At 41.8% G+C, this 25,266-nt stretch overlaps 1 protein-coding gene across 1 annotated transcript in view; it reads right to left on the reverse strand.

Annotated features, from left to right (window-relative positions):
* DMD (dystrophin) overlaps window positions 1–25,266 on the reverse strand; it is a 3,507,873-nt gene that overhangs the window by 1,819,612 nt on the left and 1,662,995 nt on the right. Inside the window, exon 43 of the mRNA XM_073614841.1 lies at window positions 23,599–23,752. Coding sequence (XP_073470942.1) covers window positions 23,599–23,752 — 154 coding nt within the window. The remainder of the gene's footprint in view (window positions 1–23,598; window positions 23,753–25,266) is intronic.

Below are 25,266 nucleotides of genomic sequence, written 5' to 3' on the forward strand. Positions count from 1 at the left end.
GCCACCAGGCACTATATACTCTGAACAGCAGTATACAGGCGGTGCAAACAAGACAGGGACTGTAGGTTTGTTGTTAAGTAGAATCTGTTTGTCATTTTGAACGGGTACATTTTTAACATGTTTAGCTCCAGCCAAAATATCTTTTTTAAACTTTTTGGAAAACATAGGGAAGGGTTATCACCCCTGTGACATTTGTTTTGCTGTCTTTCCTCCTCTTTAGAAGATTTCACCTCACTTTTTGTCCCAATGACAAATGTTTTTTGAGAATTTGGGGTTTTTTGTGGAACAAGGATTGGAAAGCATCAGTGGAAAGGAGAAATGTTTTTCCCATATTAACTCTTACAGGAGAGAATTTCCCTTCCTAGGGGTAGATTTCATCTCACTTCCTGTTGTCTCCTTCCGTTTGCAAGTAGGAGTCGTTTGTAAGTTAGATGTTTGAAAGTAAGGGCCTGCCCTATATACTCAGCAGAAATTTGGGCCTTAGGTGTTGTTGTGGCCACAACAACGTAATCCCTCACAGGGCTCTGCTGTGAAATGTTAGATCAAGAATTGTAATTACATGCCCCTGTTGAACAGGGGCAGAAAAACTGGGCCTTTGGTGGTGGTGGTGGTAGTGCTGGTGCCACAACACTGTAAGTCCTCACTCGCTCTTGGTGGGTGCAGAAATGGGCCCTGCTGTGAAATATTAGATCAAGAATTGTAATTACATGCCCCTGTTGAACAGGGGCAGAAAAATTGGGCCTTTGGTGGTGGTGGTGGTGGTGGTGCTGGTGCCACAACACTGCAACCCCTCACAGACACTCTAGTTGGAACGCAGGAACGAGCCCTGCTGCAAAGTATTGCATCAAAAATTGTAATTACACGCCCCTGTTAAACAGGGGCAGAAAAATTGGGCCTTAGGCATTGGTGCTGGTGCCACAACACTGCAACCCCTCACAGACACTCTAGTTGGAATGCAGGAATGAGCCCTGCTGCAAAGTATTGCATCAAAAATTGTAATTACACGCCCCTGTTAAACAGGGGCAGAAAAATTGGGCCTTAGGCACTGGTGCTGGTGCCACAACACTGCAACCCCTCACAGACACTCTAGTTGGAACGCAGGAACGAGCCCTGCTGCAAAGTATTGCATCAAAAATTGTAATTACATGCCCCTGTTAAACAGGGGCTGAAAAATTGTGCCTTAGGTACTGGTGGTGGCGCCCAGAACCAAAAATGTTCTTACAAGCTATCAGCGTGATGATTGAGGAGGAAGAGGATAATTACTCAGGGATAGTCACTCAGCATCAGCATAGGCAGTCTTTGAAGGGATCTGAGATTTCAAAAAAAATTATTCGGTTACATCAGCATCAGGTACTTGGTAGCTGGTGGTGATCCAAGACTGATTCATTTTTATGAAGGTCAGTCGATCAACCGAGTCGGTGGACAGACGCACCCTGTGATCAGTTACCACGCCTCCAGCAGCACTGAATGTGCGTTCCGAAAGAACGCTGGATGCAGGACAGGCCAGTAGCTCAATTGCATACTGTGCAAGCTCTGGCCAGTGATCCATCCTCAAGACCCAGTAACCCAGAGGATTTTCGGTGGGAAAGGTGTCCAAGTCTGATCTTGCCCCTAGGTATTCCTGCACCATGTAAAACAGACGCTGGCGATGGTTGCTGGAACCGATCATACCTTGGGGCTGCGGACCAAAAAATTGTCTGAACGCATCGGTCAGACGGCCACCTTCTCCACCGCTCCTTCTTTGACTGACCGAAGCCTCGGCAACACGTTGTCCAGAAACAGGAGTTTGTAACCTCCCAGTCTCTGGGAACGCGTTGCACAGACCTTTCTGCAAGGCCTCCCGAAGATGTTTCATCCTCTGCTCCCTCTGCGATGGCAAGATAAGGTCCGCAACCTTACCCTTGTAACGTGGATCAAGGAGGGTTGCCAGCCAGTATTGGTCCTTCTCCTTGATACCACGAATACGAGGATCCTTACGCAGGCTTTGCAGGATCAGGGAGGCCATGCAGCGTAGGTTTGCTGAGGCATTCGGTCCGGAGTCCTCTGGGTCATTAAGGACTACATGGTCCGCAGCCACCTCATCCCAGCCACGTACAAGTCCATGTGTTTCTTGGGACTGATCCCTTAAAGACTGCTGCTGATGCTGAGTGCCAGGCTCCACCTCCATACTGACACAATCTTCCTCCTCCTCCTCCTCCTCTTCCTGTGTGATCGGCGGGCACGCAGGAACACTGTCTGGATAAAGGGGGCCTTGAGAGCTAAGGAAGTCCTCCTCTTCCTGCCTCTGTTCTGCCTAAAGTGCCCTGTCCATTATTCCACGCAGCGTGTGCTCCAACAGGTGGACAAGGGGGACAGTGTCACTGATGCATGCACCGTCACTGCTCACCATCCTCGTGGCCTCCTCAAATGGTGACAGGATAGTGCATGCATCCCTGGTCAAGCTCCCCTGACCCTGTCCTGGTGCCATAGTCGCACAGGTACTCATTGATGGCCCTCTGCTGCGTGTGCAGCCGCTGCAGCATGGCCAACGTTGTGTTCCACCTGGTGGGCATGTCACAGATTAGGCGGTTCTTGGGCAGGTTAAACTCCTTTTGGAGGTCCGTCAGCCGAGCACTGGCATTATATGACCAGCGGAAATGCACACAGACTTTCCTGGCCTGCCTCAGGACATCCTGTAAGCCCAGGTACCTGCCCAAGAACCGCTGCACCACCAAGTTAAGGACGTGAGCCAAACAGGGCACATGGGTCATTTGTCCCTGTCGGAGGGCAGAGAGGAGGTTGGTGCCATTGTCGCAAACCACCATTCCTGCCTTAAGTTGGCGTGGCGTCAACCACCTCTGAACCTGCCCCTGCAGAGCTGACAGAACCTCTGCCCCAGTGTGGCTCCTGTCCCCCAAGCACACCAGCTCAAGCAACGCATGACATCTTTTGGCCTGCGTACTTGCATAGCCCCTTGAACGGCTACGGAGCACCGCTGGTTCCGAGGACAAAGCACAGGAAGAGGCCATGGAGGAAGAAGAAGAGGAGGGAGTGGAGGAAAGAGGTGTGTCACAATCATTAGCATTTTGGAGGCGTGGTGGCGGAACAACCTCCAACACTACTGCACCTTGTCCTGCATCCTTCCCAGCTGCCAGCAGAGTCACCCAATGTGCCGTGAAACTTAGGTAATGTCCCTGTCCATGCCTGCTGGACCATGAGTCAGCGGTAATATGCACCTTACCGCTGACCGCCCTGTCCAGCGAGGCATGGACATTGCCTTCCACATGCCGGTAGAGAGCCGGAATCGCCTTCCATGAGAAAAAGTGGCGTTTGGGTACCTGCCACTGAGGAACCGCACATTCCACAAACTCACGGAAGGGGGCAGAGTCTACCAACTGAAAAGGCAGCAGTTGAAGTGCTAGCAATTTTGCCAAGCTAGCATTCAACCGCTGGGCATGTGGATGGCTGGGAGCAAACTTCTTTCGGCGGTGCAGCAGCTGGGGCAGGGAAATTTGCCTGGTACAATCTGACGTCGGTGTACCAAAAGCAGATTGCCCACAAGTACTTGGCTGTGACACACCTAATTCTACACCTTCATTCCTCTCAGTGCAGGTCTCAGAGAGGACTGAAGGTATAGTGGCGTTGGAAATCTCAGCTGGTGAGGAGCAAAGAGAGGTCCTCTTTGTTCTTTGGTGTGGGTCTTTTAGATACGCTTGCCAATGAACTGCATGGCAGGTCAACATATGTCTGGTCAAGCATGTGGTACCCAAGCGGGAGATGTTTTGGCCACGTGAGATACGCTTGAGACATATGTTGCAAATAGCAGCGGTGCGATCTGATGCACTCGTCTCAAAAAAGGCCCACACCAAAGAACTTTTTGAATAACGCGCAGAGACTGCAGCGCCCAGCACATGTGGAGCTTTGGGATGTGATGCAGTCAATGTGCTGCCCTTATGATGTGCCACCTCCTCCTCCTCCTCCTCCTCCTCTCTCCTATCAGGCACCCACGTTGAGTCAGTGACCTCATCATCCCCTCCCTCCTCATCACTGGAGCAAACCTGGCAGTATGCTGCAGCAGAGGGAGCAATGTAACTTGTAGGTTTAGCTGAACACTGTGAACAGGACGCACCCCACTAACTTGTAGGTTTAGCTGAACACTGTGAGGTGGACGCACCACACTAACTTGTAGGTTTAGCTGAACACTGTGAGCAGGACGCACCCCACTAACTTGTAGGTTTAGCTGAACACTGTGAGCAGGATGCACTGCACTAACTGTAAATAGTCTAGCTGCCTGACTGTGGTACTAATAGGGTCAAAAGAACACCAGTCATTTTCTTCAGGTAGCTGTATATACTGTAACAAGACAAGCCTGCCTGTCAGTAAGAAGATAACATGAACGGATCTAGCTGAACACTGTGAGCAGGACGCACTGCACTAACTTGTAGATTTAGCTGAACACTGTGAGGTGGACGCACCCCACTAACTTGTAGGTTTAGCTGAACACTGTGTGCAGGACGCACTGCACTAACTGTAAATAGTCTAGCTGCCTGACTGTGGTACTAATAGGATCAAAAAAACACCAGTAATTTTCTTCAGGTAGCTGTATATACTGTAACAAGACAAGCCTGCCTGTCAGTAAGAAGATAACAGGAACGGATCTAGCTGAACACTGTGAGCAGGACGCACTGCACTAACTTGTAGGTTTAGCTGAACACTGTGAGGTGGATGCATCCCACTAACTTGTAGGTTTAGCTGAACACTGTGAGCAGGATGCACTGCACTAACTGTAAATAGTCTAGCTGCCTGACTGTGGTACTAATAGGATAAAAAAACACCAGTAATTTTCTTCAGGTAGCTGTATATACTGTAACAAGACAAGCCTGCCTGTCAGTAAGAAGATAACAGGAACGGATCTAGCTGAACACTGTGAGCAGGACGCACCCCACTAACTTGTAGGTTTAGCTGAACACTCTGAGCAGGACGCACCCCACTAACTTGTAGGTTTAGCTGAACACTGTGAGGTGGACGCACCCCACTAACTTGTAGGTTTAGCTGAACATTGTGAGCAGGACGCACTACACTAACTGTAAATAGTCTAGCTGCCTGACTGTGGTACTAATAGGATCAAAAAAATACCAGTAATTTTCTTCAGGTAGCTGTATATACTGTAACAAGACAAGCCTGCCTGTCAGTAAGAAGATAACAGGAATGGATCTAGCTGAACACTGTGAGCAGGACGCACCCCACTAACTTGTAGGTTTAGCTGAACACTGTGAGCAGGACGCACTGCACTAACTGTAAATAGCCTAGCTGCCTGACTGTGGTACTAATAGGATCAAAAGAACACCAGCAATTTTCTTCAGGTAGCTGTATATACTGTAACAAGACAAGCCTGCTTGTCAGTAAGAAGATAACAGGAACGGATCTAGCTGAACACTGTGAACAGGACGCACTGCACTAACTTGTAGGTTTAGCTGAACGCTCTGAGCAGGACGCACCCCACTAACTTGTAGGTTTAGCTGAACACTGTGAGGTGGACGCACCACACTAACTTGTAGGTTTAGCTGAACACTGTGAGCAGGACGCACCACACTAACTTGTAGGTTTAGCTGAACACTGTGAGCAGAACGCACCCCACTAACTTGTAGGTTTAGCTGAACACTGTGAGCAGGACGCACCCCACTAACTTGTAGTTTTAGCTGAACACTGTGAGCAGGACGCACTGCACTAACTGTAAATAGTCTAGCTGCCTGACTGTGGTACTAATAGGATCAAAAGAACACCAGCAATTTTCTTCAGGTAGCTGTATATACTGTAACAAGACAAGCCTGCCTGTCAGTAAGAAGATAACAGGAACGGATCTAGCTGAACACTGTGAGCAGGACGCACTGCACTAACTGTAAATAGTCTAGCTGCCTGACTGTGGTACTAATAGGATCAAAAGAACACCAGCAATTTTCTTCAGGTAGCTGTATATACTGTAACAAGACAAGCCTGCCTGTCAGTAAGAAGATAACAGGAATGGATCTAGCTGAACACTGTGAGCAGGATGCACTGCACTAACTGTAAATAGTCTAGCTGCCTGACTGTGGTACTAATAGGATCAAAAGAACACCAGTAATTTTCGTCAGGTAGCTGTAAATACTGTAACAAGACAAGCCTGCCTGTCAGTAGGAAGATAACAAGAACGGATCTAGCTAAACTGAATACAGTGTATATATATATATATATATATATATATATATATATATATATATGCAACACCTGGGATGCATATATATACACAATACACTGTAAGTGCAGCTAACTGACTGACTGTTCTGCCTAATCTATCTAACTCAAATCAAATGTCACTGTCTGTCTCTCTCTCTCTCTCAATGAACGCCGGAACACACACTACACAGGGCCGCCGTGCAGGCGGCCTTATATAGTGTGGGGCGTGTACTAAATCCCCTGAGCCATAATTGGCCAAAGCCTCCTTGGCTTTGGCCAATTACAGCTCTCTGTTCAGGCGGCGCTGTGATTAGCCAAGCATGCGGGTCATAGTGCATGTTTGGCCAATCATCAGCCAGCAATGCACTGCGATGCCGCAGTGAATTATGGGCCGTGACGCGCCACACGAATTTGGCGCGAACGGCCCATATCGTTCGCAATTCGGCGAACGGGCGAACAGACGATGTTCGAGTCGAACATGGGTTCGACTCGAACACGAAGCTCATCCCTAGAGGCGATACAATACATGCCAAATGCTCTCCATATGCAGATTGCTCTTCAGTAGGGATGAGCCGAACACCCCCTGGTTTGGTTTGCAGCAGAACATGGGCACAGGTAAAAAATTTGTTTGAACACGCACACCATTAAAGTCTATGGGACACGAACATGAAAAATTAAAATTGCTCATTTGAATGGCTTTTATGCAAGTTATAGTCATAAAAAGTGTTTGGGGACCTGGGTCATGCCCCAGGGGACATGTATCAATGCAAAACAAAGTTTTAAAAACCGCTGTTTTTTCGGGAGCAGTGATTTTAATAATGCTTAAAGTGAAACAATAAAAGTGAAATATTCCTTTAAATTTTGTACCTTGGGGGTGTCTATAGTATGCCTGTAAAGTGGTGCATGTTTCCCATGTTTAGAACAGTCGGAGAGCAAAATTATATTTGTAAAGGAAAAAAGTCAGTTAACCACTTCCCACCCGGCCACTGCACATAAACGGCCAGGTGGGCTATCTCTCCTTCTGAGTGGACATTCAGGAACGTCCACTCAGAAGGAGCGGGATCGCCCGCACGTGTGCCCACGCAGCGGCGCGATCCCGATGCGTTCGTGTCACCTGGACACTGCGCATCTCCGATCTGCAGGAGGGCTCTGCGATTGGCCCTCCTGATCACATAACGGCCGTGTCGAATCACAGCCATCATGTGATGTAAACACAGAGCTGGTTGCTAGGCAATCAGCTCTCCTCTCCTCACACGGAAGTTGTCAGTGAGGAAAGGAGAGTGGATCGCTGCAGCCAGCTGGTGATCAGTGAGTACGAGCTGTTTTTTACAGTTTTTTACTCACTGACCACCAGTCTAGTGACCCCACACATGTAAAAACACAAAACAAACACTAAGTAAACACACAATGTCCCCAAAACACGTCCCCAAAACACATGTCCCCAAAACACATGTCCCCACATAGTAAAAACACATGTCCCCCACATATGTCCCAGTAAAACCACATGACCCAATGATTATCTGCACACATATGTTACCTGCGCACATCTGTACATGATCATTTGCACACATGTGTCCGTGGTACATGAGATGGCAGGAAAACAATTGGAGTGCCTCAGGTGCTCTAAAGATTGGAACAACACATTAAGGATGACAATTGGGTTTGGTTTGAACATGGGCTGAACTTGAACACATGCTGTTAGCAGTTTGGGGAACCCCGAAACAAACAGGCCAGTAGCTTTCCTGCATGAATCCTCGACTGCTCCCTGAAAACAAATAGGCCAGGGATCTGCTGCAGTGCACTAAATAACAGAATCCTACCTGGCTACTGTTTGTATATGAAACCAGCTGTTAATTCTGGGTGACATAATTGACCAAATATTAGTTCCCTTTAAAATTAATACCGGGCCCTTATCCAGCCTGGTGGCCAGGAAAGGCATGATGTAAAGTACATTAGTACCCCTCTTACTTATCCCCCCCCAAAAAAATTAAAGTAAATAAAAGCCACACTGTTTAAAAAATCCAAGCTCATTCACATTTTTCAGTAATCTAGAACTTCATCAGTCATGATGACCCACCACCCAGAAATGTTTCCCTGCCTGACAATGCTTACATACCTCCACAATGACTTGCAACCCAACAGTCATGCCCCACCACACTACCATCACAATATGACAGATCTCGACTGCATGATCAATGATATCACCCAAGATCACTGGCTGGTTTATTTACCAACAGAAGCAGGTCAGAGATTGGTCATTCAGTGGGAGTAGTGCTAACACTGCTAAATTACAGATCCCCATTTGATTACAAACAGAAACCAGCCACAGATCTGTAATTTAGTCGTGGTAGTTTTTTGTGTAACATTTTTAAAGGATAACTCTCATTGTTCCGTAACGTCATATGAATCCCCTAAGCACGCTATTTAAATTATTTCTGTATTTTCAAGGATGCTATTTAAGTCACAATAAATACCCTATCTTTGCTAAACCTTTTTTTTTTTAATATTGGTACATGTCATCCATGGCAGTGCCCAGCTATCAAATGCCTTTTTAACAATTGCATGCAAATTCATTTTAATAGGCTTTAATATGCTTTAATAGGGTCTGGCAATATGTTCTGGGTTTTAGGGCTTCTTGATGGGTTAGCTGAACCCTCTGTAAACCAAACTTTGCCTGGTTTGCCCATCACAAATAGACACCTCAATGAACCTGCTTTATGGTTAACATATATCTAAAGTTTAAGTTTTTTAATTTAGGATTTTATTTGTGTAGAGATTTTGGAAGGATTGGATCTAGGGATGAGCTTCCAGTTTGGTCCAAACACAGGTTTGGACTGAACTTTGTTATGACTTTCACACCATTTGATATTAGCCAAACCTCATTTATATTAGGGGTGTTTCTCCCACTACTATATATGACAGGTTCTTACTTCTTTCCTTCTTCTGCTGTCAAGGTAATTAAGGAAGCAATGGGTGTCAACACTCACCACTTCCTTAGGAACCAGTGACATAATCTATCACCATTTATTTACTGGCCAAAAATCCTTGGCCGTGTAAACTACAGCATGGGGTTCCTCTCATAATTCATAAAAAAACCATTTGTGTCTGGTATGGATTTCAACGGGCAGCCCCTTACAAAATCAGGAAAAAAAGTGTGATTCACCATAAAATTCACACTAGACCGTTATTTGACCATGCAGCCTGGCAGGCCAAGAAAGGGGGAAAGACAAGATGAGATGTACATTATGGGACTTTTTAAAAAAAATAAAGATAGCAACATAGGAGTATTTTTTTTCTTTGTAAATTTCAGTTTTGCTGTCGTAGATTTTATTAATTGTGCAGATGTGCCAGGGCATCTACCAGGCATGTTATTTAAACGAATTGTGCATTTTTAATGTTTCATTTTAGGCACTATTAAAATTTCTGCTCTCTGTTAAATGGAATGATTTTATAAATGTTTTTGGTTTGGTCTATTTTCATCAGGGCAGTGCACAGTCCTCCATGCCATTTGTTTGACAATTCCTTGTGCATTAGCCTAAACAATGGCCAGAAAAGATTTTTAACATTCCGTTGCCATTGACATCAATAGGGTTTGCATTTAGAACCCGGACTTCTGTTACATTTGCTGAATCTGCCTCAGATTGAACCCAGGTACATTTGGCTCACCAATGAACCCATTCCAGTGACAACTGTTTAAGAGGAGAGTTATCCTCACTTTAAAGAGATTATCCCTCACTTCCTGCTGTGAAACTCCCTAACAGGACACAGAAAGCTAAAAAACAGGGGTTCTAAACATCCTCCACTCGGTCTGAAACTAGAAAAAACATTTGACTGTAGATACATTTTAAAGTGGCTCTATCATAATGTTTTTTTTTTTTTTTTTTTTTTAAGTTGAACACTGTCATCCCCTCAAAGCAAGCACTCAGAACTCACCAGTTCCACAGGCTGTGCTACTGAACTCCTCTGCTATGGAGAGATAATAACGCCTAAACGTCTTCAACATTTGAGACTTTCATGAGTGTTGCATGCCTGCATCCATCACTGCACTCTATGGTTCAAACTTTTGACCCCAACATCATTACAGGGCATGGGGGAAGGTGGAATTAAATCACAGATAACAGTTGGAGACCAGACATCTAACATATCCAGAACAGTATTGCATATTGAAGTTCTTTCACCAACATATCTTGAACACAGAATATTTTAGCAACACAGAAGACTATAAAGTGCTTGCATTGCAGGAAGTGGCAGTGTTTAACTTAAAATACCAGAAATGTCTGACCTACAATCTTGCTTCATTTTTTAAAAGTATGCTTTAATGGGTTTTTTTTTGTTTGTGTTTTTTATTTTTTTGCTAAAGTGTGCGTTTTAACAGTATGGACTGTACATATGTATTAGTAAAATAGTGGCTGGTGTTGTGTTTGGAACTAGCGAAGAGATACAAAGAGGTTGGATAAAACATAAAGGCATAGTAAAATAAGGAAATAGAGATTTCATTTCAATTCTGGCTTGTGCAAATCAATTTCTTAAACTACTCTTGCGATTAATAATGGCTTCTACAGTCATTACCATTTAGCAATCATTAACAGCTTTGACATATTAGTGAATAAACATCATAAAGATGTGTGATCTATTTCCCATCCCAACACCATACAAAAGTAATTACATGTTTCAACCAAATGACAAATGGTATAATCAATTACCTGCATGATGTCAATATCGTCCCGCTACAAACAATGATCTTAAATTGCTGTGATATTGATAACACATTTCAAAAACAGACAGGAGTTTTTTATTCTCTACATGCACAGGATAATTGGTGCAGACAAAATATTAAAATCATTTTATAAATAACTGCTTCTAAGTGCAGGTGAATGACAAGGTTTTAGCAATTTCCAGTCAGTTATATTGAGTCCAAGGGCCCTTCAGCCCGAATGGCAGAAATTTACATTTACAGTATATTTATACACCAGTATTCTGTCAGAATCAGAATACTTTATTGATCCCAAAGGGAAATTATTGGTAGAATGCACATGCAATGTAATGGTGTAATGGTGCAATGCACAGTCTAATAAAAACAGGCAACACCATCATTTTGAACATTGTTTGCTATAACTTTGTCCTGAACAGGTACTGTAATGAGTGCTTTCAATTGAAGGGAGTGGTCATTATCACATTTTTTCTAGCACAATATGACTGTTGCCTTTATCTCATTTTTAGCTTTCAATTGAGAAAAGGATATATTCACTGGTCATTTCCCACACAATGCATGGTTGCATTATTAATATAGTAGTATCTGCCAATAGAAAGTGTGCTGTCACAGCAGCTTGTTTATTTTGTGCCCTTGGTGTGTGGTTCCCTGTTCCCACTCTGGTTTGGTACAAGTTAATACAATCCCTACTAGACACCCCCTACCCCCTTATGATGTTCAGTACAGTTTAATTTTCTACTGCAAAAACTGGGCTTAGAAAAGTTTTCATTTTACACTTCAGTTGAATTCAACTTCTGTGTCTTATTTAACCACTTAAGGACCGGAAGGATTTACCCCTTTAATGACCAGGCCATTTTTTGTAATACGACACTGAGTCGCTTTAACTGATAATTGTGTGGTCGTGCGACATCGTGCGACATACCCAAACAAAAATGTATGTCCTTTTTTCCCACAAATAGAGCTTTCTTTTGGTGGTATTAGATCACCTCTGTGGTTTTTATTTTTTGCACTATAAACAAAAAAGACAGACAATTTTAAAACAAAAACAAAATTTTTTACTTTTTTCTATAATAAATATCCTCCCAAAAAACAAAAAAAAAAAACAAATTTCTTCCTCAGTTTAGGTCGATAATCACAATACAAAATAGGGGATAGAGTTATGGCATTTTTATTATTTTTTTTTACTAGTAATGATGGTGATCAGTGATTTTTGGCGGGACTGTGGCGGAGAGATCGGACACTTTTGATACTATTTTTAGACCAGTAACATTTATACAGCGATCAGAGCTAAAAATAGCCACTGATTACGGTATAAATGTCATTGGCAGGGAAGGGATTAACACTAGGGGGCGATCAAGGGGTTAAATGTGGGTCTAGGGAGTGTTTCTAACTGTGGGGGGTTGGGACTGCCTGGAGAAGGAAATCGATCGCTGTTCCTAATCTGTCTCCTGACAGAACGGAGATCTGTCTGTTTATATTGACAGGTCTCTGTTCTGTCTCTCTCAGGAGCAATCGCGGGTGCCTGACGGAAATCGCGATTGCCAGGCACGTGCATTGGCTCCATCGTCATGCCTTCAGCAGGGCGCATAAGCCCTCCAGAGCTCTCAAAGCAGCCAACATACCATGACGTCAATTCGCGCAGGGGAGCCAACCTGCCGCAGTATAACTGTGGTGGCTGGTCCTTAAAGTGGATGTAAACCCAATTCATGAAATTTGAGCTGGGCACATATATCTGCAGTGTTTTGTTATCTCTCTTCAAAGAGCTAAGTCTCTCCTGACTCATTCCTTTGTTATCAGCCTGATAACTCCTGACAAATTCTCTGACACATCAGATAAAAGCAGCCTGAAATTTGGGTTGGGGAAGGTTGCTATAAATAGATTAGCAGGCAGCTGGCACTGCTACAAAACACCTCTGAGAGTCTCTGCCTATGTGGAGAGGGGGTGTGTGCTTTTCCTCCAATCAGCAATTTTAGCTATCTTGGCTGTATGCCCAGACATCACACTCTGTGTTAAACAGGAAGAGAACATTTCCTTACTCAACCTGAACTTTCTAAAGAGTATATAAATGTGAATACCGCAGATATGGATGTAAAACTTATGTAGGGAGATTTGTTTCATCCCTGTGTATCATCTGGGGCTGTTCACTTCACTGGGTGTATGGAGGGTTTATATGGACGGTTGATGGTTACGCTGCCCGTGGATTCTGCCCGTGGAAATGTTAGGTAATAATATTGCCCTCTCACCACCCTAAACTTACCTGAGCCCTCATTTGATCCAGAGCTGTGCACACATGTAGTGACTATCCTCACTTTCACAGGCTCTGCTGAGGTAGTTGGAGCCATTGGCTCCCACTGCTGTCAGTCAAATCCTGTGACGAAGGAGTGGGGCTGAGCCGTGTTGTCTGTGACTATGGGCACAGGGAGCACAGGTGGGATCCTATGGTAGCACACCAATAAGAGGAGGAGCTAGGAGCACTGGTGGGGGGCCCCAGAGAGGAGGATTGAGGCCATTTAATGCAATGCTATTGCACAGAACAGGTAAGTATGACATGTTTGTTATTTTAAACAAAAAAGAAGACATTTTTAACTTTACAATCACTTTAAGTAAAGTAACTAGACTCCCAAATCTCAGAGTGTGTCAAGAAACTAAGAGCTGTTCATATTGTCAACCTGGTCGCAGGTTTCCATGTCTCTTGAGTGCAGCTAGATAAGAATTAAAGTGATTGTAAAGTCTTGTTTTTTTCCTATAAAAATAACAGACATGGTATACTTATCTGCTCCGTTGCAGTGGATTTGCACAGAGCAGCCTAGAGCCTCCTCTTCTCGGGTCCCTCTTTTGTGTTCCTGGCCCCTACCTCCTGTTCAGTGCCCCCACAGCAAGCAGCTTGCTATGGGTGCACCAGACCAGAGTCACAGCTCCATGTGTCCATCAAACACAGAGCCCCGACCCGGCCCCGACCCCCCTTTCCCCTGATTGGCTAGCTGACTTTGATTGACAGCAGCAGCCAATTGCACCGCTGCTCTCTCTCAGCCAATCAGGAGGGAGAAACTCATATGGCTGAGACACTCATGGACATCGCTGGACAGAGAAGGACCTCAGGTAAGTATTAGGGGGCTGAGGGGGGCTGCTGTACACAGAAGGTTTCAATTTATCTTAATGCATATAATGCATTAAGATAAAAAACCTTCTGCCTTTACAACTCCTTTAAGGTAGTTCAGAAGCTATATTGGATGCCCTGTTCAAAGGGTTGCAAGACTTACAAAAGATATTTGGCAAGGATAATCAGAAATTACAGTAACTGATGTTTTGCGTGAACTACAACTTGCTTAAACAGATCTTCACCAAGCTGGTCTCAGCTACCTAGACATCACTCACTCTGTAAATCCAATAGTTTTAAAGCTGTCATATAGCATAAATTACAAATTGTCAGTTATGTGTTCAAGGTAGCAGAATGAAGTTTCCTTTTCACCAGTCTTTATTTTTGTGATTATATTGGAAACATTGCAGGAAACTAAAAATGAGTCAAGCGTCTCAATTATCAACTTCAGCATTTATAGCCCTCTAACTACAAGAAGACAAAACCTCACCACTAAAGACAGAGACTCTAAAAACATTGTCTCTGTTAAAAAAGTGGGAGTTAAAATCACTACCAGTGACAAGAGCAAAGAAAGGTCAAATGACCCAAGCTCCTTCTTTCTCATCCTTGACAAACCCCAGCCTCTCAGAAAGTGTTGCATGCTCAAAGGAACGCCCTCTAAAAAATGAAAGGAGTTTCTAAGAAATCATGCCATTTGTTTCAGACATTGTACATCTACAGAGTACTTCACCAGAGACTGCAAAGTTACAGTGCTCAGAATGAGACAGTGACATGCATGTGTCAGTCTTACATTAAGGTCTCTTTAAACAGAACTCTACATCTGCTTAAAGTGGAGCTCCACCCAAAAGTGGAACTTCCGCTTGTTGTACTCCTCCCCCTCTCAGGTGCCACATTTGGCACCTTTCGGGGGGGAGGGGAGACAGGATACCTGTCTTTCACAGGTATCCTGTCCCCACTACCGGGAACCTCAGCTAGTGTGTAGTGGGTATTTGCATTATCGCTGGGGCTCCCTCCTCCTTCCCTGGCTGCCGGGCCAGTAGGAGAGAGGAGCAGAGCCTCGCATGTGCGCAGTAGGGTTCCAGGAGTGAAGCTGTAAGGCTTCATTGCCAGGTTTCCTTACTCACAATGGAGGCAGCATGCACCTGACAGCTGACAGCTGATGGAAACATCATCTGCGGTGCCGACATCGCTGGACTCCAGGACAGGTAAGTGTCCGATTATTAAAAGTCAGCAGCTGCAGTATGTGCAGCTGCTGGCTTTTAATTTTTACAGTGGTGGGCAGACCTCCGCTTTAAGATCTTACATCCCCATCAGATCATGGTAGGGTGAACCATGAACAGTCACCTCCAGCTATTATATCAAAATGCAACAAGTTTCAGAGCAAAGGATTTTCAGAGAAAAATAGTGCTAAAAATGTCTGGTGATAGCGTTACCTCAGGGATAACCAGAGAAAGCTGTCAAGTTGCGACTTCAGAATTCCTAGGCCTCATGCACACTGCAGCTGTCAAATTCCTGTTTTACATTTTCTTCTAGTTGCTTCTTTATTAAGGTGGCAGTTTAAATTACCAGTACAGGATAAGGCAAAATGTGTCAGTGTTTTATCTTCTAATTGCATTATGACATCTAAATGAACACACACCAATAGGTTTGAAATACAAGATGCTAGCAAAAGCATATCTTAGGGAATACCATCTTCTGCCAGCACTGTGCACCCTGCATGTGATAATGTATATGGTAGTTATACAACAGTTGGCACTCTTCAGTAAATGGGGCCAAGAGTGACATTTACATTAAGCGGCTATTTATTCCCATATTCAGCTGAGACATTCAATTGTATGATGACATTAAATGATTCACTGCAGGGAAACAGAGGTAAAAAACATAAATGGGGTAATTAACAGATTCTTCCAAATGGGAAGAAAATAAACAAGCCTACAAAGACCACTTCAGATCTTAAAGACAGATGTAGAAATCACAGTAGTTGGTGCACCGTGGCTTAGCTGAGTACAGCATTAAAGTCACAATTTGGCACTTTTGTTGGAAGAAACTCATATTGCATGCATCTCTCTGATTTTATTATTCCAAGTGCACTAAGAACATTTTAAACACTTCAGCATGAATATTAAAGACCGTTTCTCAATTGACTAAACCACTGCCATCTGCACCGATTGCTCAACATAAAATACAAATACATCTTTTTCATTAGTTCAAGGTTTGCTTTATGTAATTTTTACTAATGCTACATAAACCAAGTGTGTGTAATTAGAGATGTTCAAATATTATGTTCCATTTGTGTGCGCTGCATATAGCCGCCAAAAGGAATACTGTTTAAGCATATTTCAGCGCCATGCAAAAGGCTATCTGACGTATAGATTGCTCATTTATAAGGCTTGCTTCTAATCTGTTGAGCACAATTATAATGTTCTTATCATTTTCAAATCTAATTTCCTTTACTAGAGGTTCTGCCAAGACATGACTTTCCTAGCAGGTTGCTTAGTCTAGTATACGGTAAGCTCTCAGCATAATTAATACATTGCATAGTCATTGCCCCCTAGAGTTCTAGCATGTTCACTTCTCTAATGCAATAAGCTGGTGACTTCCAGAATGTCAGAGAGCATCCTACTTTCCATTAGTTGCTGCCATTGTTTTCATTTACAAAATGACTTTCATCTACCGTAATCAAATTAACTGGCAGACAATGTAAAATGTGTTTCATGAGGTACAGAATTTGGCTTCATACTCAGACTCTGCCTGTCACTAGATGATCATAATTTCTTGCAGTTTGATATACTTTAATTAATTCTCTGTTTGATTTTGAATCTATCTAAAATGACTAGCTTACTTTCAAAAGTTAATAACCATATAAAATAAACACAATCAAGCTACAGTATACACTTCAGATGTCTGCTTTAGTTTACACTACACCTAATACTCTTTATGCATTCTGCTTTCTTGTATGAAAATAGCACTAGAAGCATGGTCCAAACATTTCAGAGAAAGATCTGAGTTTCTCAGCAAATATAAAACTATTTAAAGAATAATGATCAGAAAATTTGTAAAAATGAATACACAAAGAACCCTTTTGTTATTGAGTCCTTATAACTTGGTATTTTAACCAAATCGTTTATGGATTTTTTTTTAGAAAGCAAAGTAATATAAGTGGTACATTGTGAAATCCTGAATCACAAAGGACTGATTGTGTGCCATGCATTACTTACATATATTTTGATGAGTAAAATGAGCAGGTGTGTGCCAGTATACATTACTTAAAGGTACACTCATGGACCACTTTAAGGTGTTACTAAACCCACAGTAAAATTGATCTGTATATTCAATAAAGCATGTGTGTTATACTCACTGTGAAACCTAAGGGGTTAATCCTCTGTATTGTGTAAAAAGGCTGTTTGATCCTGTCTTCTCTGATCCTCCCTTTCTTCTAAAATCCCCAAACCATTTCTTGATAGAACAGAGCCTTTGGTGCAAGCTGCACATAATCAGTGTGGTGTGTATTGCTAGAGAGCTTTTTTTTTCTTGGGCGTGCATGTGATCAGCACAGGGCCAATCAGCACTGTCTGGGTCAGGGGTCCTGCAGCCTCATAGGAAAATCAGGGGAGAATGAAAACACTACAAGATTTAACTAGACACTGATAGAAGTCACAAGACTGCTCTAACTGCTGATGATTATGATGAATATATTTACTAAAACTATTGCATTTCCATGTCCTGTGTATTGTGGGAGACCAGAAATAGTGAATGTAGGGTCCTAGGTTTAGTAACACTTTAATAAAAGGTTTAATTTGTTTTCATGTCTTATTTTGACATGTTTTACAAGCTAACTTTTTTAATTGAACCCAATTCACTAAAATGTTGCCACTCACAGTGTTATAAGGAAATTATTTGTGCATGCAATAAACATGTGCTAAGGGCACATAGGTCATGAGAACTTTACAATGGTATGAAAAAATTGTTTACTTTTTTTTTCAATACATTTAGGGGTGTGGGTAGATGTTATGTAAGAGAGTGAGGGAGGATGTTTGCCTGGATATGGGCTTTAAAGCGGGGGTCCACCTATCTATCGTTTTTTTTTTTTGGAGTTCATTCACAAACTTTTCTTCTCATGATTATCTACTCACATGTTCTGTGTAATAAGTCCGCCTGTGTCCGATTTCGTTGTAAAGAATAACTTATAAAATTCACTGAAGGCGGTTTCCATCTTCATTGTGGGCATTTGAAGCCCACAAGCATGTATTTCCTGGATGCGGTGAATGCTGTGCTCCCAGCATTCACCGAGATGTTGTGATGACGCTGCTGCACAATGCATGCTGGGAAGCCTGAGACTAGCTCCCAGGGGACTGTGGGAGGTCTGGGAGAGGCTAGAAACACTCCTACTCCCATGGGAGGAAAACCAGGAAGTGCTAAGAAGATTAGAAATAAAAAGGTAATTACGGCGATTTAAATTTTTTTACACAGCATGTCAGCATCTAGGCAAGGAAGAGAATGCATAGAGATAATGTTCAAAATTTGGGTGGAACCCCGCTTTAAGTAAGTACCATATAATGTGATCCATTGATTTTTCATCTTTCACAAGATACAATCATTTTACTTTTGTGATAGGCATGAACATTGTGTTATGCTGGAATACGGTAGGAATACTCAAATGTATAATTAGTCAACTTAACTTTCCAGCATTTATAGGACATTTAAATATCACTTTTTGGATGGAGACAGCCTTTAAGATTCAAAGGTGTGATTAACTGACATTCCTACTTGGCGAGGCAAAATCACCATGCCATCAGTTAAAATACGTAAATCATCCTTGTCCTGATTAACAAAGTGCAGAAGGCTTTTACTCAAATATATTTAAACAAACAAGCTGCCTTAATAAAAAAAATGCATTAAACAATAGAGGATTAGGCTTATCTGAACTTCATAGAGCTGTCTCGAAATTATTTTTTCCGCTTGGATCACAAGGTCATATGCATACTTGTGAAAGCACTTCAGAGAAATCCTTTAATTTTAAAAGATGGTATGCAATACTGTGAGATCAAATAACAACAATCAGTTCAACTAATAAAAGGCTGTAATATTCAGCACTTTTTCATGTTTAACTCAATAAAGATTTGTTATCCTACTCATTTCTTTGCAGCTTTACAAAAAAACTGGAAGTTGTGTTTAATTCAACCATAAAGCTGCTTACTGGAATCCAAGAATTTAGTAAGATAGATGTAACAATCATAGAAGCTGATGCTTTATTTGATATAAAACATATACAGTAGTTGTTTGATGTAGTACATATCGCTGCTTCCAGTTCACCAAATGAAAGATAAAAACTCCCAATATTATGTGTGCATTACAAAATGGTAACTGGTATTGATAGAACATGCAAGCAAAACTTGGCTCTAGAAAGGTATTCACTAACTCTAAAACATTTTGTGTTTTACATAAGCATTGTGAATGGCCTACAATAGCCTTATTTACATTATCCGGAATGGTTAATTTAACCCTATGGCAATTAACTGCAAAATCTTCTTAACTTCATTATGTACATGTAGTCATTGGTGCAATAACATTCTGCCCCCCCTAGCTTCATTAACTCCTTTTGTTGAACCATAAAAACACGGACAAACGAATGAAGGATTATATTTCTGGCAGGTTTAAGCATGTACAGTATTTAGGCCATCTGAGAAATGTAACATGTTATGCATGTTTTGGGTCTGTTCTCTCTTCTGCAGGAATTGCAGTGTTAATGTTTTACCTATTTTCATATTGCATCATGACCTACTTCAAATAAGGGAAAAATCAGTGGTTTTTAGGCTTTGTGCTTTGGCCGTGCTTGGTGATTTTGCAACATTGTTGCAATCAGAATTCACTTTATCAGGCTTATATATGAAAACTGGAGAAAGTAAAATGAACACAAAATTCAGTTTGTTACACACAGAGACCAATCACTATTCTTGTTTTTTCCCCCCACAAAATGAAAGAAACAGGATAGGGTGCTACTGAAAACAACTTCAAATGTATGCTTGTTTTGTTTTATTTTTTTACTAGTGCCAATAATGAACTATCTCATTCTGCTGTTGTGTACAGTTGAATTTAAGGTGATGAAGCCAAACTCCAGCTCATACAATTGCTGCCCCCACTTCCAGGCCCCCACCTTCCTTTGGAGCACCCTTGCATCAATGTTTTTAATGTGTATGCATATCTTTTTTTACAAAGCCTTCAGTTTGGTCATGTAATGTAATAGGTTTCCCGTCCTCTTTCTCCAGTAGTGGGTGTGATAATGTGGCACTGCTCTCTACCGTATTTTCATGTAAGTCCAGAGCAGTCAAATAAAACACCCTCTGGAGGTGGTCCTTTCATGCTCCACACTCACAAAAATTGGATTGAATGATGCTGAGTATCATTCAACCTGTAAGAGGACTGGCACAGAACAATTAAGTGGTGAGCCTGAGGTAGACAGCACAGCAGAGGAATGAGTATTGCAGGGAGCAATGCATTTTTTTTTTACATTTTAATCTGGTTAGCCATTAATATTAAAATAAAATGTGTCTAATACTTTTCGTCTAATGTGTCAGTGTGTTTCTTTTTAACAACTCATAAAGGATTCAAGGACCCTTTTGCCAGGTAACTTTGTAAGTGAAAAGTGGTAACATTTTTTATACATACATTTTATTACCAACAGGTTAATAAAATTAGTGTATTCAAATTTTTTTAAAAAGCTGGCGGGTGGCAGCTTTTTATCAGCAGTGACCATATGTTGGGGAGCTCACAGTGAGCTTGTAAGGGGTCCAGAGTTCACACTCAAACTGTCTATGTTAAAGCTTACAGTAATAATAGCAAAATGTGTGTTTAAACTAGAATACGTGGAAAGCTTTGAAATCTGTCAGGAATATTAACCTGTGAAAGCTTTCTTTTTGTTATTTACTGTACTGGACTTTCATAAAATTCTTTAGATAGCATCATCTTTGAAAATGTATCTTGTATCTCGACCTACACCATACACATTGATCCTCTTCTAGGGCCTCTGTAGGACCCAACCTTACTCCCCAGGTCTAATTTCAATAATTTACTCATCTATAAACTCCTTTAAAGTCGAGTTCCACCCCAAAAAATGAGTAATGTGCTTAAAAAAATAAAAAAAAAACATTTGGAGAATTTTTTTTTTACTAACCTCTAAATGCCTGTTGCTAGGGGGTCCCTCATAGTCTGCCTCCTTCAGTGCCTGGGCTCCTGATGTCACTTCCTTCAGTGCAGGAAGGGAAATCGCCTCTCCACCCTCCCTCTTGTCAATCATCTGGGACACGTGACCAGTCCCAGATGATTGTGGGGCCAGTGATGGCGCGTGGCGAGGCTCGCACATGCACAGTGAGTGCCCGGCTGTGAAGCCACAGCCAGGTGCCCACAGTTAAAATGGCGGTGCCGATGAGCGAAGGGGGGATGAGCAGGGCTTCGATACCCCGCATTGCTGGACTCTGGGACAGGTAAGTGTCTGGTTAAAAGTCAGCAGCTGCAGTATTTGTAGCTGCTTACTTTTATTTTATTTTTTTAAATGGGAACCCCGCTTTAAGAAACCCCCAGTGCGGCCCTACCATCATTGATGGGAGATTGAGTTAGGGAGGCGGATAGACCCAGAAGATTGGCAGGTCATGCACATAGCACTCTCCAGATGTTCCAGAAATGTTCTCATTTTGGAGAATGCCAAATGAGGCTGGCTCATTTTATCCCATCTTATTCTCCTCTCTGCTTCTGAGGTTGTTCACAAGAGGGCACTATGGCACACATTTAGTGGTCTTGTCCGAAGGTGTGCAGACTATGGGTCAGGGTTTATGCTCTCCTTCTCACTATATTTCATACCAACCTTAAAAGAGACCCCTTTGAGGCCCTTCTTTGCAAGCCAATTGCAGAACTGCTACTTTTGAGCACAAATTAGCTTTGCATCTATTTTCTGCAACTAAATTGACCATTGCGAGGGCTTGGAAAACTCCAGTACTTTGTAGTTTTGAAGTGGTAAATAAACAAACAAATGACATCATGGTAAATGAGAAACTGACAGCTTTCCTCTCGGATACTCACAATCAATTTCTGAGGGTCTGGCAACCTTGGATAGAGTATATCCAACCTTCTAGATTCTATAATATGCTTCTTTCAATTTAATGTTTCTCTGGTGCACACCTCGTAGGATTCTTCTTCCCTTTTGTTCCTCTCTTCTTCCCCCCATTACCAACTTCTTTTCTTCCTTTTCTCCCTCCTTTCTAACTTTCTTTTTTTCCCCTTTTTTTTCCTTCTTAATCTCATTCTGTGTATCTATTTTATAGGCCTTTTAGGCTGCCGAGTCCCTGGTTAGGATGGTTATGGTGAAGGCACATTTATGGTTCTACAATGCACTCTCACCCATGTATAACCCTATTGACAAAAACCTTTTATGTTTTAGCATTTTCAACTGGATGTCTTCACCTAAAGTCAACAAGCAATGGTATCGGACACTTAAGTCCACTCATTTAGTGATTTATGGATTCTTGATAAACAATAATATTGCATTTGAAACTCATTTTTGTATTTTGTGCATTGGCGATTAGTTTGTTTCATGGCATTTGCACTTTTGTACACCACATAAACATTGTAACCACCTCATTGTTTATCCAATCTATTGGATTAAATCTTAATAAAACCTTTGTAAAAGAAAATTTATCTTGTAAATAACATGAAGTGCCGTGACTGACAATAATTGAATTAATAGCAAAGTCAGGTGAAGCAAATGTGTCTGACTTCAATTCGGCTGAGTTAAAATGGCATTCTGACTGGTTATAGATAAACAAATGTCCCAGTAAGAACAATAATGTCTTCCTGTCTTTAAATGCTTTGTCTTCCAGCTTGAACCATTGTCTTTTCAAAGTAACCAAAAGGTATTAGTGGTACATACATTCCCTAGAAAGGTTGGATAATCTCTGTCTGCCATGATGAGCGTTCAGTGAACAGGTGTTAGCCCTTGTTCGTGCCTCCTAGAGAAGACCTACACAGTCCAATTCTAACCCGATCTTTACAGGTGATTCTACAGTTGAGCAAGAATTAGGAATTACAAAGTAACCCTTGGGGCTAATGTTTTACTGCATATTTATGGTCTAGTGTGTATAACTGTTCTTATTTCCTGGTTTGTTGCTGACAGTTCTGTTCTCTGAAGGTTGCTCACTTTGCTTGTCCTCACTTAAGGAAAACCGTTTGCATAGAGAAGTCAACCAACACAATAGCTAAAATGTCACCATTCTTTGTTGCCTTTACGCTACCTAATTGACATATGAAGTTGCTGTTACTGTAAACAATCACACATTATATTAATACTGAGAAACAAATGTAAATCTATAAAATAGCAAACTGCTTTTCGTTATCAGTTTTTCATCTCAACCTTAGCAAAGCCAAACTACAAATTGAAGAAGCTGAAACCAAGCCTCACAATTTACTAATGAAGTCTGAAACAACAAAGATTTCTGAGGTAAACAAGAAATATAAAAACGCATTTGCAAATCAACACACATTGGTATATCAAGTAATTTTAACTCAATTTCTGTTAATTGGAATATAAGAGAAACAGTGCTTTTCCTACCTTTATCCTCTGTTGCTTCTGTCTCAGTTTCTCAGTATCCCTTGGATCACCTTGGGACTCAGAAAGAATTGTCTCTGCTTCAGTTAGCCACTGGTTGAGGTTATTCATGTCATCCTGCAGTTTCATCCACTTCTCTAGCGATCTGTCAAACGTCCTGAGAATAACAACAAAGTAAATGTTTAAACAAAGCTCCAGGAAACAGTAGCTCATCATTTCATAGCAATTTAATCAATCAATGCCTAAAATACAGTATATTTGGAGAGAAATAGGACAGTACATATATTAATCCATCTATGATCATTCTAGGAGAAAAAGATAGATAGATAGATAGATAGATAGATAGATAGATAGATAGATAGATAGATAGATAGATAGATAGATAGATAGATAGATAGATAGATGTCTGCAGGCCTGAGTAGACCCAATGTGGTCTCACTACTAGCCAGGAGGCTAAATAACTTTTGTTGGATTTTGGATTGTGATTATTACCCCAGCAAAGGAACCTCTTGTTTTGGTTGTATTTTCTGATGAATAAAGGTGGGCAGAAAGTCCTTAAACATACTTTGGTGTTTAGATTACCTCTCTACAAGCTCTCTGCTTGAAGATGATCAGTTACAATATATTTTCCCATGGATGTAACCGTTTTTAGTTACCAGTCTCTTTAAAAAGTATAGAAAGTGAGCAAAGGTAAAGTTGCAACCAACTACATATGTTTCAACAGCATCAATTTAGAGAAAATCATGATACAGTATGTAATAATGTAAACCAGAATTAAGCACACTCCTCTCAGTTATTGATACTTTTCTTGCATTTCCCTTTCCCCACTTCCCCACTTCCCCACTTTCACACTTTTGCCTTCTGAAGAAACAAGTAAAAACCCCATGTAAATATTTTTTTTTCTAGACCTAAACTTACACAGAGCTAAGGGCCACCACCCTTCCTCCACTCAACAGGAATAGAAGGGTCACATCCTTCCATAAACTTGCAAATACTGGGGATCTGGCAGGTAAATACGGTTGAGGGAGAGATTAGGAAAGGTAGGTATATGCAGAAGAGGGAACTTTAAAGTTGAATGTTAATCTGTTTATATTTTGTCTTCTCTGGTTTCTCCTTTCTCCCTCATCAAGAAGCTAAGTACACTTTTTAATCCAACTTTTTTTCATTACATAACTTACTTTAGACACAGTGGTGTTGATTTACTAAAACATGGAGAGTGCATAATCTGGTGCAGCTCTGCAGAGAAACCAATCAGCGTCCATGTTTTTTTGGCAAACCTTAAATGAACAAGCTGAAGTCTGAAGTTAGAAGCTGATTGGCTACCATGCACAGCTGCACCAGATTTTGCACTCTCCAGTTTTAGTAAATTAACCCCAGTGTCCTGATTCTTGGGTCTTTGTGTTTCTCTATGCAGTGAAGGCAGAACAAGGCTGATTAGAGGGGCCAGAAGGGTGATGTATATAGCTTCCTGAACACACATCATAGTACCCTGCCTCAATACTCCTCTAAAGAGCCTTCAGCCCAGATGCAAGCAGCGAGTAATGCAAATTTCAAAATGCGTTGATAGATGAATGTCAACCTGGAGGAGTGGCAATTCCTAGAAACACTGCATTTACATTCCCTAGGTAACCCCACATGTGATGCTGAGCTACCATGTTTAAAAAAAACTGA

The sequence above is a fragment of the Aquarana catesbeiana genome, linkage group LG02, assembly GCF_042186555.1.
Source record: "Aquarana catesbeiana isolate 2022-GZ linkage group LG02, ASM4218655v1, whole genome shotgun sequence".
Lineage (NCBI taxonomy): Eukaryota > Metazoa > Chordata > Amphibia > Anura > Ranidae > Aquarana > Aquarana catesbeiana.